At 45.9% G+C, this 12,500-nt stretch overlaps 3 protein-coding genes and 1 long non-coding RNA gene across 5 annotated transcripts in view; 1 reads left to right on the top strand and 3 right to left on the bottom strand.

The window, feature by feature from the left end:
- The window catches only part of dennd6b (DENN/MADD domain containing 6B), a 6,489-nt gene extending 5,318 nt beyond the window's left edge, over nt 1-1,171 (bottom strand). For both annotated transcript variants that reach the window (XM_034578303.1, XM_034578304.1), the window contains exons 1-3: nt 950-1,171; nt 292-330; nt 166-208 (exon numbers count right to left, since the gene is read on the bottom strand). In XM_034578303.1, the coding sequence (XP_034434194.1) occupies nt 166-208; nt 292-330; nt 950-1,078 (211 nt within the window). In that variant the 5' untranslated portion in view covers nt 1,079-1,171. The remainder of the gene's footprint in view (nt 1-165; nt 209-291; nt 331-949) is intronic.
- Nucleotides 1,172-3,269: 2,098 nt separating this feature from the next.
- The window catches only part of si:dkeyp-27e10.3 (UPF0606 protein KIAA1549), a 12,194-nt gene continuing 2,963 nt past the window's right edge, over nt 3,270-12,500 (bottom strand). Inside the window, exons 2-20 of the mRNA XM_034578290.1 lie at nt 11,599-12,500; nt 11,431-11,513; nt 10,906-11,205; nt 10,615-10,801; nt 10,300-10,359; nt 10,033-10,181; nt 9,050-9,227; nt 8,774-8,958; nt 8,489-8,694; nt 8,196-8,323; nt 8,083-8,097; nt 7,429-7,637; nt 7,125-7,360; nt 6,778-6,913; nt 6,310-6,495; nt 6,063-6,115; nt 5,859-5,986; nt 5,597-5,751; nt 3,270-5,277 (exon numbers count right to left, since the gene is read on the bottom strand). The exon at nt 11,599-12,500 is cut by the window's right edge and continues 346 nt beyond it. Of these exons, the coding sequence (XP_034434181.1) occupies nt 5,056-5,277; nt 5,597-5,751; nt 5,859-5,986; nt 6,063-6,115; nt 6,310-6,495; nt 6,778-6,913; nt 7,125-7,360; nt 7,429-7,637; nt 8,083-8,097; nt 8,196-8,323; nt 8,489-8,694; nt 8,774-8,958; nt 9,050-9,227; nt 10,033-10,181; nt 10,300-10,359; nt 10,615-10,801; nt 10,906-11,205; nt 11,431-11,513; nt 11,599-12,500 (3,718 nt within the window). The 3' untranslated portion in view covers nt 3,270-5,055. The remainder of the gene's footprint in view (nt 5,278-5,596; nt 5,752-5,858; nt 5,987-6,062; nt 6,116-6,309; nt 6,496-6,777; nt 6,914-7,124; nt 7,361-7,428; nt 7,638-8,082; nt 8,098-8,195; nt 8,324-8,488; nt 8,695-8,773; nt 8,959-9,049; nt 9,228-10,032; nt 10,182-10,299; nt 10,360-10,614; nt 10,802-10,905; nt 11,206-11,430; nt 11,514-11,598) is intronic.
- Nucleotides 10,060-12,500, bottom strand: part of stab2 (stabilin 2) — a 40,762-nt gene continuing 38,321 nt past the window's right edge. The window contains exon 69 of the mRNA XM_034578281.1: nt 10,060-10,072. The gene's annotated coding sequence lies outside the window, so the exon portion shown is untranslated. The remainder of the gene's footprint in view (nt 10,073-12,500) is intronic.
- LOC117757310 overlaps nt 11,145-12,500 on the top strand; it is a 4,300-nt gene continuing 2,944 nt past the window's right edge. The window contains exons 1-2 of the long non-coding RNA XR_004613083.1: nt 11,145-11,284; nt 11,467-11,611. This is a non-coding gene — a long non-coding RNA (uncharacterized LOC117757310). The remainder of the gene's footprint in view (nt 11,285-11,466; nt 11,612-12,500) is intronic.

The following is a 12,500-nucleotide window of genomic DNA, read 5'->3' as shown; positions in this document are numbered from 1 at the left end:
GCTCTGTTCATATTTACATTTATACGACATGAGGTCGGGCTGTTCGTGTATAGTGACCATCAGTACCCTACTTTTCACAATGCGTTGTATATCATAGGGTATAAAAAAAGATTTCTCAACATTCAGACACCACAACAAAATGGTGATTAGTAAGTGAGTTTTCACCTGAGTACGAGTCGGGGAAGGACAAGTAGCAGATACTGGTTTTCTGACAAGAAATCACAAGAAACAGGATCAATAACATGATGGAGTGATGATCAGAGATGACGAAAGAAAGATACAAAACTTCACCTCCTTCTCAGTGAGTTTCACATCTGGAGGAAACATCAGCTTAAAAAACACAAACAAAACCATGACGTCAGTTTTCTGTTTTACAAAGTGTGGTGACAGTCACACTGCGTCACTGATGACATCATCAATGTTCTACTGTTTTAACCACAGACCAAACCTCAGTCAAATTTCTGCTCAGTTAATTTTCATTGAGCTGGAACGTGTCACATGTTACATGTATCTTCATACAGACACGTATGTTACATGTATATTGAATCTTTGTTCCATTAAAATTACATATGTTACATGTATATTCATACAGACACGTATATTACATGTATGTTACATGTATATTCATAGACACGTATGTTACATGTATATTACATCTTTGTTCCATTAAAATTACATGTTACATGTATATTCATACAGACATGTATATTACATGTATGTTACATGTATGCTACTGTTGAATTGAATCTTTGTTTCTTTATTAAATAAAAACTTTGATTCACATTTTAATGTGACGATAATTTGATATTCATATAAATTTTATAAATGTTCACATAAACAGATGAGATCTGATGAAACAAGTCGAATCATTAGTGTTTTAGTTATTATTAGTTATAATCATATGAATTACATGATGCTAACGATGCTAAGCTAACGATGCTAAGCTAACCTCCACAGCCTGTCCGAGCTCCAGGTCGAAGGTAACGACACACACACATTCCAGCCAACAGGAGAAACGGGACCAGCGGCTCCTCCCGCCGTCATGACGCGGAGAACCGGCTCCGTGAGGCGGGTTCATCTTCCATCAGGACCCGGTCCGAGCTCTGAGCTCCGCGTCAGTCCTCGAGCCACAGTCCCCTGGTGGACAACTCAGGCACTTCAGCTACAACAACACAGAGCCACGTGACCTGCACCGGTCATATGATCCCTGTGCAACGCTGCATGCTGGTACTAACGCAATGCATGCTGGTTATAACGCAATGCACGCTGGTTGTAACGCAATGCATTCTGGTCCTAACGCAATGCATGCTTTTTAGATTTTTTAAAATAAACTTGTACATATTTGTGAAAAAGGACAAAAAGAAAACACGAAGTTCTCTTTTTTAAACACGAGGGATAAATGATATGTATAAAACAGTTTGAATAGCGTTTTCCTTTGATATATATGATATATATATACATATACATCATTTATATATGATTGTGTGAAGCTATATAACCTCTGTCAGAGTATCTGTCTGTTCTGCTATTTCATGTGTGTATTATTTAATGTTTCTAATGTCTTTGGAGGAGATTTTGAGAATAATATATTTCTATATATATATATATAGAGAGAGAGAGAGAGATTTGGAGAATAATATATTACTCTATATTATTCTCAAAATCTCCTCAAAAGATTTCATTCTTTAAATATGATCATTTCTTTTTATATAAACGCAGTTTTTCTTGAAATAATAACTTCGTTTTTCTGTCACTGCAGCTTCTCTACAATTATAACAAATGTTTTATTTTTTTAATTAAAAAAAAATCTGGTTTCAAACATTGAAACTGATACTTTATAACAAACAACGCGATATCAATTAAATATCAAATTATTAAACTTCCCTAAATCTGTTTTATCTTTACCAATTTTCATTTGTAGTTTTCATCCAAACTCTACCATTTGTTTTTGTATTGTGTTTTTGGGAGCAACGCTGCCCCCCAGTGGACAGAGATGATCATGAATCATTAGCTTTACATTCTTGACTGTGATTTTCTCTCAGAGTGAAAAATCAACACAAAGCATCTGAACCTGAATTTTTGTCTTTAATGTTTGTTAAACTGATTTGAATCCACAGAGTTTAGAACAGGTCATTTGACACAGATCCGCTGTGAGCTCACCTGACTGCTGCTCAACAGGTGAGTCCCCCTCACTGATTTTATATGACAGGAAAACAGCTCCCCCTGCAGGCTCCGTCTACAAAAAGCAGCTTTAACCAGGGTACCTGGATCCCAGCCGGACCTGGGCCCAGGTGCGTGTTGGTGTCCAGAGGAGCAGCAGGAATGTTGTTGTTCATTCATGACAGAACAAGAGCAACTGCTCGCTGTAAATGAGCATCACATGACTCACGGCCCTTTGCTGTGGGATATAAATCTTTGTGGCCGTGTTGTTGTACGAACCAGAGTCTCAGTGATTCTGGTCAGAATCAGTCGTTTTGTCATAAATAAACTTCCACATATTCGTCTCAGATCGAGAAAAACTGAAACTCTAAAAAACACTGAAACATTCCATTTATGGAGCCTGTTTTGACGTGAGAAGACAAACTGCAGGTTTTTGTGTCCGTGTTCGTGTTTTGTGCGAGAGTTTCACCTCAACTCGTTAAGTTAGCACCGTGTGATCCAGTGGGCGTGGCCAAGTCCAAGGCGCTAGGTTGAATCAGAGTCCAAGTGGTTCGTTTCTGGTCCATGAAGGATGTGAGTAGGTTCAGCAGAAAAATCACACATAAAATCTTTTCTTAATATTATTTTCTATTCAACATCAAATTCACTTTCATTTATATGTTTATTTTAATTGTCTTCATTCAGATTCCAAAATATCTTTTTAAAATGTTGAAAAAACAATGTTTTATATGATGGATTTTTTTCTTGTGTTGAGATGAAAGATGTTTTTATGGCACTGTGACGTAAATCACTCTTCGCTCACTCTGAACATGGAACACCTCTTAACTTCTATTATCTTTGTTTTTAACATCTTTTAGCAGCATGCTAACATTGACTGGAACATCACGAGTAGCTAAAGCTTCAAACTGAGTCGAACATGCTGAAGAAGAGCAAAGACTAATAAACCCCCTCAACCAGTTTTAAAGCGATAATAAACAGGAACCATCCAACCAGGAGCGACGGGAACCACACGATCGACTGGATTTCAAAATAATATTCAACCTTTACAAACCTTACTTATAAGTTTTTACCCCAACCTACTAAAATGATGGTAAAGATTTATCTTTTTAATTGTTTATTCTTCTGGTGTGTAGTGAACATAACAGCCTCAAGGGGCACTAATGAGGCAGCTGTTAAATGCTGATCATATTTGTTTACCTGCAATCAGGTAAAAATAAGTTTTGAAGGAATCTCCCATCACTGGTGCACTGATGACACTCAGTTGGTGGTAAGAAAGTTAGTTTGTGTGTTATACATATTACAGCCTCCAGGGGACACTGCTTCAGTTCCTGGCCGTTCCCGTCTCTGCTCCTCTACATGAATCCACCTGATGCCCAACAGACTCAGCGCTCAGCCCAAAGATGGATGCAACAAATCAGCGACGTAAAAACTCCATAAAGCAACGCAATCACGCAATTTTTTTCATTGCCACCTATACATGAACACGTGCACTAGCAGCTACGCCAAGCAACGTCTCCAAAGAGAAACAAAAGACGGCTCAAAATCTACAGCAAGCTCAAATACGTAGGACTACAACCATAGAACAGTAGTTTGGTCTTTTGTCATTAAAATAAAAGATTTAAGTTTACTTTCATATATAGGCAATAGAAAATATGTAACATCTCAATACTCCAATAATAACTCTGACATTAAATTGTGCTCATTTGGATTCTATCTCTTTACATATATTTGTATTCATTTTCATAGATATTTATACATACTTTTCCTGTTTTTTGCCCCTATGTTGTACTTACTTTACTCCACCTCCTGCTGTCGACAGTGCAAAGACCTCATCAATATGCTTTATGAAAAGAGACCTGATTCCCATGGCTGATGGAAGTGTGGAAGGCAATAAGTGGTTAATGAGAAGATGGTATGAGGCTGATGGTTAGCACCACAGAACGTCCAGAGGGATAATCCACTTCAAAACTCCAGAAGCGATGGTCCAGATCCAGAAGTCAAGGAAGGACCATCCACTCCAGAGGGTCAGAAGGGATTTTCCCAATCTTAGAGGGACAATCTGTTCCAGAAGTTCAGAGGGAATGATCCACATGAGAAGGTTAGGATGGACCATCAACTCTAGCTCTTCAGGTAGGACTATCCAATGCAATCAGCTGCAGGAGTTCAAGAAATAATTTCAACTCAACAACTCTAGAAGAAACAATCCGCTGGACGGGACTGTCCAAATCTGAAATCTTGGATGGACAATCTGTTCCAGAAGTTAAAAATGAATAATTCACATGAGAAGATTAGGATGAACCATTAACACAAAGAGTTCAGGAATGAATTTCCACTCTAGAACTCCAGAATGAACAATCCACTCCATAGGATCAGATGGGACAAACCACTGCAGATGGTAAATAGAGATCTTCCACTGTAGGTGATCAGGACAGCCTAAGGTGGTTCAGCTATGCCATCCATCCAGAAGGTACAATGTACTCCAGACCTCCATGAGGGATGATCAGCACCAAAAGGTCAAGAGTGACAACCCCCTCCACAAATTCAGAAAGTATGATCAGGTCTAAGACTCTATATGGGACAATCCAGTCCAGGAAGCACTTCAGTAGGAATGTAATGAGTCAAACTCCTGATGAAACACAGAGTTGAAGAATGACCAACAGACAGACAGACAGAACCCTGTTAAGTACCAGAGGTCTTTCAGTCAGGAAACAGGAGACGTGGATCATGGTCCGGAGTTAATTTAGGTTTAGCTACTGAGACGCAAATCTGCTCAAGAGAGTCAAAAGTGTGGATCATTAGTTTAAAATTTCGAATCCAGTCCATTCACGCTCTGGTGGTTCAAAACAATAACTATTGGGACCAGCAGAGTCCTGATCCAAACCAGTCCACATAGGTCTAAGGGTAACTGGTCACCACCTGCTTCTGGGCCAGGCGACGCAGCTCCTCTCTGATAGCCTTGATAAGCGAGGCAGAGGTGTGGGCGGAGGGCGAGGCGTCCTCTGGTGGATATTCTGGAGTTGGTGAGGTCAGGAGGAGAGGTGGTGCCGATGGGTCACGCAATGAGGAGCTGGGCATCTGGAAAACAGAGGAAGAGGAGAACTCAGGAAACGACAGCACCTGCGGGAAAATTAAGAGATGGTGAAAATGTATTCACAACACTTTGTCAGTCACAGACAGGACATGGAAACAAAATGAGACCAACACAAGACTCAAAGATGTGCATTACTCTCCAATGCAAACGATTTACAAGTGAGTTTGATTTGGACAAAGTCAACTGGGACATTTTCACAAGTATAAACAAGTACTGGTAAGGACTGATCTAAAGAGAACTGGTCTAGACTGTCTAAACTTTCTTTAACTGGTCTGGACTCATTACTACACTGATATTTGTTTGTTTGGTCCAGTTTTGTTTGATTTTGAATCTCATCAGACTCACGCTCTCTCTGCTGTCTCCTGGTCTTGATAGTTCCTGGTCTGAATGCTGCTGGGTCCAGCTTGAGCCGGTGGGGCCAGACATGCTGCGACCTACCCCAGGGTAAGCACCGATCTGACTGGACAAACCCACCTGCGTCAGGTGGTGGAGCTGTGCTCCTGGAGGAAAATATTCCGTAGATAAAGTCAACAAATACAACATAAAAGACTGACAGGAAGCGAAATTTAGAGTGAATCTTGGACATGCATCCTCAGATTGACTTTACCTGTGCTGCCCCCAACAGGCCGTGGTCTGGAGGAGGAGGGGGGGTCCTCATATTGCCCCCTGTTGGAGTAAACTGACTCCTGCAGCTGATCTCCAGTGGAAACATACCCTCCTGAGCTCAGGCCCTGCCTGAATAAAACACAGAGTATCAGTACCAGTTCACGTCCAACCTTTAGACCTTGACCTGGTTTTATGTGACACTGACCCCTGCAGGAGGCCCTGGACCGACGTAGGAGACATTCCTAACTCTACGTATCTCTGCAGGAAGAGGAGAAGAACACAATGAAAACTGAACTCTGATTCATGACAAGTTTTGGTCCTCAGCTGCAAGTCGACAAACTCACTGCAGAGAAGGGGCTGTGAGAGGGGGCTGCTGGGTAGGAACCCCACTGTCTGCCCGGGGGACGGACCTGAGGGGAGGGGCAGGGCAGGGCAGGGCTTATCCCGCTCACCCCGGCGCTGCCCTGCGAGGACGGTGAAACCAGAGCAAAGGCGTCATCCAGAAGAGAGTGCATCTGTTGCCGGGCCTCCTCAATGGATGGCTGTGGGGGCATGTAGGGGGGTGGAGCTGGGGCCGGGTCAAACACCTCGTCTGTAGGAGACGGACTGCCATGATCTGGGGGCAGGTCAGGGTCCGACTGTGAGAGAGGAGGCAGAATATTGAGAAAATAAAGATGTTCAGTATGATCAATCATTAATAAAGGTGTTCCACAAGGATCAACTTCAGGCCCCCTGTCATTCACATTTAATACATTATTATTGGATCAGACTAAGTTTGATTCATTAAAATGAGAAATAAAGAGGAACTCAGACTAAATCCCACCTACGAACTTCATGAGGACAACCACATGACCAGAGCTGTGCTGGTGATAGTTAAACACACATTTAAATCTGTCACCAGTTATCGTTCTTTGTCTCACCATGTAGGCCACGTTGTTGAGTCCCGGGTACTTCCTGTAGGTGGCGCTCTGATCGGTAAGAAGGCGATCTCTGTCGGTATCAGGAAGACTTCCAGGTCCTGGTTGAGCACGGCGACCCCGAGGAGAGCGCCTCCCCCTGGATGGACACCACACAATTAGAATATGTGTGATTTTTAATTCTAACTGTAACTTTTGTTCAAATGGTTCCTTTACAACCTTTCAGCATCTGTTTGTGATGTTTGATATATATTATACGTTGTCAAACACGTTAATGTATGTGGAGATCACATGATTTCAGTTAACTGTAGAGTCTCCCCTGACTCAATGTCTCTCAGGTGAACTCTGACCTCTTCCTGGAGTCGGTGGGGGTCGGGGGTGAGGGGGTGTCGGCCTGCAGAATACAATCCATGTGGTCGTGGGCGGAGCTGTAGAGTCGCTGTGCAACCTCGCTCTGCACCGGCCCGTCTCCGAAGGCATCCATTATGTCGTCCATGGAGGGAAAGTCACACTGACCCCGCCTCTTAGCGCGCTGCCGGAGTTTGTTCCTGTGATGTTCGATCTCTGACTTGTGTCTCAGCGCCACCTGCAGGAGCACAGAGGAGGGTGACGTCATGCAGGTGTAAAACATGGTAAACAGGCAAGGTGTCTCACCTCTGTGTTGACCTTCTCCGTAAGCGTTGGGCTTGGATGGGGCGGGGCATGCGCCGGCTGCAGACTCGGTCGAGGCTGCATGGCGATCAGCTGCACCTTGTTGGCCTGTCGCCGCGTGCCGTCAGACGAGCCTCGAGAAAGACGGTCTACGTGGTCAAAGATGGAGGATGAGGACAGAGGCTCGTCTGGACCGCTGCCTGAAGGAACTGCTGGAGGAAGAGAACTTTACATCAAAGCAGATTCTGGATCAAATCAGTGACTGAAGATGATGATGATGACGAAGAAGATGATGATGATGATGATGATGATGATGATGACGAAGAAGATGATGATCATGATGATGATGACGAAGAAGATGATGATGATCATGATGATGATGATGATCATGATGACGAAGAAGATGATGATGATGATGATGAGGATGAGGTAGAGGATGATGATGATGATGACGAAGAAGATGATGATGATGATGATCATGATGATGATGATGATGATGATGATGACGAAGAAGATGATGATGATGATGATGATGATGATAGTGATAAAGATGATGATGAAGATGATGATGAGGATGAGGATGAGGATGAGGATGAGGAAGATGATGGTGATGATGAAGATGATGATGATGAAGATGATGAAAATAAAGGAACGTGCCGATCTTGCTTCGTCCTTCAGTGCAGAGACATGAAAATAAAAAACAGAAGTTAACATCAAATATTTATATAGAAATTAAATGTTGATGATGATGATGTCACCGTGTCTCTGACCATTTTTGGGCGTCTTCCTGTGCTGTTTCCCCTCACTGGGCGTGGCCACAGGTCGGGTGCTCTCCTCTGCTGACTCTCTGCCACTGGATTGGTCGCTGCCTAACGAGTCCCCGTCTGACGGGCTGAGTCTGACAGAAGAGATGTTACTGTCATATGAGGGTGGTGAGAGTCACGTTATGTTTACGTTATTGTAGCATCACGTTCATCACGTTTACGTTAATGTAGTAGCATCACATTTACCAGTGTTGGTCAATGTAAGTCCTCACAAGTGTGGAAGAAAGAACGTGTCTCACCTTCCCCTGCGGCGGCCCGACCGTCCGGCCTTAGTGGACGATCCTTTAGATTTGGGGGTGTTGAGGTCTCCGCCATCGGGGGGCGTAGCCTCTTTGACAGGGGCGGGCAGTGGCCCGGGCTCCTGGATCACCATGATGTCGTCTTTACTGTGTTGACCCAGGTGGAGTTTGGCGAAGTCAAAGCCTTTGACGCTCGGAGCCTGAAGCTGAGAGAGGAGACGCCTAATTGGTCAGTTAAAATGCACATGCAAACAAAGAGCCGACGACTTCCCTTTGACCTCTGACCTTCTGCCTCTGCTGGATGGTGTTGATGGCGTCCGGTTGGAACTCGAGTTTCTCTGAGCCGCACAGTTTCCAGTAGAGGATGATGATGATGAAAACAGCGAGCAGCACGGGGACAACCACGCCCACGATCAGCAAGATACTGCTGCTCTGAGTCTCCGCCGGAGGGACAGAGACCCTCTCCATTGCTGGAGACAGACAGGTGAGAGAGAGAGACAGGTGAGAGAGAGAGAGACAGGTGAGAGACAGACAGGTGAGGGAGAGACAGGTGAGACTCACGTTGGGCCAGAGGTCTTTGAACTCGGTGTCCGAGGACGATGGCGGCCCTCTGAAGGTCGAGGCGGTTCAAGGTGGCGGCAGTTTTCTCCGCAGGGATTCGCTCACCGTTCTGACCCTCCACAAAATACATGACCTCCAGGGGGCGCTCTGAGCCTGACAGCCTCGCCACACGCACCACCTGAAACAGAACAGGTGAGTCAAAGAATCACAACACCCTGCTGGTTCTAAACGGTACTAAACATCCATTTATTAGATACTTCAAGAACCCTAAGTTTCATGTACATGTATCTAGGGGTGTGCGATATTTGGAAACATGCGATATGCGATAACGTTGTTTAATATCGCAATGACGATATGACTTGCTATGAATAAACATAAACTGTCCCTGGCTTTGGACGCAGAGACCACAGACGGCTCCTCAGCTGGGAGAAGGTGCACAGCCGTCCGCAGCGCCAGCACCAGGGAGCCGAGCGCAGCTCCACTAAGTCCACTTCGTGTTAATTTGGGTCTTTCACACATGTTTGGAGCGTGAATTATTTTTTTTACAGTCTTTAGCGGCTCTGTCAGTAATTTACTGCTCCTCTGTGTCTCCATCATTCGCTGTGCGCTGACTGCGTCAAACCAGGAGAATTTAGTCGGAGGAGCCGCTTCTCTCCGTCAAATCTCTTTTTTCAAATTCTCTGTTTTCTCTATTTTCTTCTTATTCTCTTCTTCCCACAATGATTCACTGACGGAAAAACCTTTCAAGGATCTGAATGTCTTTCATTTATCATCTAGAGCAGCAGGCTCCATCTGATCAGCCAAATAAACTGACATGCAGAGCGTGAATGTGTGGCTCATGGATCATCATTTTCTCGATAACGTGAGCTCGCACATCGTTAAAACAACAATTAAGATATTATCGTAGATGATAAATATCGCACACCCCTACATGTAAGATGTTTATATAAGATAAAGAAGTGTGTATGTTTGCGTTGTGTCACCTGCAGACTGTTGTTGCCCACAGCTGTGGCTCTCCTCCGCCTCCTGCTGGACTCCTGCAGTCCCTCCTCCAGCAGCTGAGCCAGACGTCGCTCCAGACGAGCTTTAAAACTTCTCTCCGTCACCTGCTGCTCCTGAACGCCCAGTAGCACTGAAACACACACACACACACAGTGTCGGCTAATCACTACACAAATACTAAACAACACAGAAGCACAAACACAAAAGGAGGTAACAACAGAGAACAAAGAGCTCAGTTGGGACCTCACCTGTTCGGACCCAGGTGAAGCGCAGGTGATGAGACGTGTTCAGCTCAAGGTAGTGAAACGCTAAGGAAATGACATTGAACACGTTTATGGTATGTTCAAACCTGCAATTAACATGTGCACATAACCACAGACATATATACATAACTGCGACATGTATACACACGTTACATGTGTAAAACTGTTGTTAAAAGTTGTTTAACGAGTCTCATCTACTGAATGTTACATAGGCAGGTAGGTATTCTTGGTAGGTCAATGTTTAACGCAGCTTCGACAAACACAGTGTGTGTTTATAAACGAACTGTAAACGTGTCGTACGTTCTGCGATCTGCAGAGCAGGAAATCCGACGAAGAAGCTGAACTCAACCAGGCTGAGCTTCCTCAGGTGTTCGCTGACCTCTGACCCCAGAAGGTAGCCCCATCCATCACGCACTGCAAATGTGACATCGACGGGAACCGTCTGCTCGACTGAAAGCCGGGACACGCTCATGGTGACGTTCAACAGCTGGACGAGAAAAAAAACAACGAGAGAGAACACATGTAGTTTTAGATCATGTGACAGTGATGAGGCATCATTCACAGCCAGAGCGCACTCGGCAGGCAACTCACCTGTACAGTGACGGTTCCCGCCTCATGTGACCGTCTACGTGTCTCAGTGTACGCCATCATCAGCCCTCTCTCCACACGTTCACTGAAGTTACAGAATCGGACGTCGACGTGGGTGGGGACAAACTGCAGCACAGAGTGGATCTGATACCTGAGGTCAGGTACGGTGTAGAGCGGTGACACGGTGGGAACGGGGCCAAAGGAGCGTGGCGGTTGGCGCAGGGCATTGATGACGGCCATGGCAGTGAAGATCAACGGTCCAGATACGACACGAAAGGCGAAGCTGGACGGCGTTCTCAGGAACTGAGGAGGAAAGGGAGAGGAGATGGACAGCTGTCTATCATGTGACATTAGTAAGGTGCAGCAGCTGCAGATCTGCCAGGTGAGAACAGTCAAACCTTTTTGACGATCACATGATCTCTCACCTGTCTCTCACCTTTAAAAGAACCAATGATCTTTGAGATGCTTAGCCATGACACCTGTTGATGATCAGGTGAACAGCTGTGTGACGTGTTCAGGTGTATTTACCTGCAGCTCCACTGAGCGGTTGAACTCTCTCCTCAGAAGATCTCGGACCTGACTGAAACCAGCCGATGACCCTCTGGAGCTGACTGCACCACACAATCACAAAACACGTCAGCTGGTCGTCACACAAACGTAATTAAGTTCATGTCACGTCACCTGAGCCGCTCTTACCTACTCTGACCAAGTACATCTCTGGTTTCGTAACATTGCACAGGTACTGTCTGGTGGGCAGCGGCTGGGCCACCCTCGGTGTGGTGACAGGGGGCGCTCTGGTCAGGCTGATGGCAGTGTTCTGAGTGGTGGTGGTGATGGAGGTGGTGCTCGCCTTGGTGGACTTGGCAGGTGGATCCTTCACCGGCGTCTCTGTGACCACCGGCAGGCGCTCCGGCCTTTCGGGGCGGGTGGGCGGACCCAGCGGGGGAGGGGGAGGCACCCGGCTGGTGGTGTTAGAGGGGGGGCGGGGAGGGTATTGACCCTGAATGCGGTCTGTAGGTTTTGGAGGGAAAGGGGTAGAGGGTGTTTTGGGGGACATCGGCAGAACAGGTGGTTTCTTCTCACCTGTGAGTGTCGGTGAGAGATTAAGGGGGGGGGTTGGCCCCGGCTGAGGACTATTGGGGCCCTGTCCTGGAGGAGAGGCGGAGCTCGGAGACGGAGGGTGAGGTTGTGTGGTTGTAGGAGAGATGGGAGTTTTGGAGTCGGTCTGGTTTACTTGCTCCTGGTCTCTCTCCCTCTCTTTCTCTCTCTCTTTTTCTCTCTCTTTGTCTCTTTCTTTCGCCAGCAGGTTGGTGTAGTACTCCAGACTGTTCATGTCCGGAAGCAGCAGCTCCGTCGGCTCCAGTGGCGTCATGTCCTCCAGGTCGTAGTCCTCGTCCCAGGTGGGGAAGACGTCTGGGTGGGTTGGGTGGGTGTGAAGCGGAATGCTGGAGGTGGAGGTGGAGGGGGAGAGGGGGAGGGGGGTGGATAGTGACAGTGTGGGACGGGTGGGGAAGGCGGTGTCATAGGAGACCCAGTCCCCACCGGTGTCATCTTCATAGGGGTGGCTGGGTAGAGACGTGGCCAGTGCCAGTTCCTCA

The sequence above is a fragment of the Hippoglossus hippoglossus genome, chromosome 23 (genome assembly GCF_009819705.1).
Source record: "Hippoglossus hippoglossus isolate fHipHip1 chromosome 23, fHipHip1.pri, whole genome shotgun sequence".
NCBI lineage: Eukaryota > Metazoa > Chordata > Actinopteri > Pleuronectiformes > Pleuronectidae > Hippoglossus > Hippoglossus hippoglossus.
Note: the sequence above shows the minus strand (reverse complement) of the source record. Positions and strands in the feature narration are given on the sequence as shown.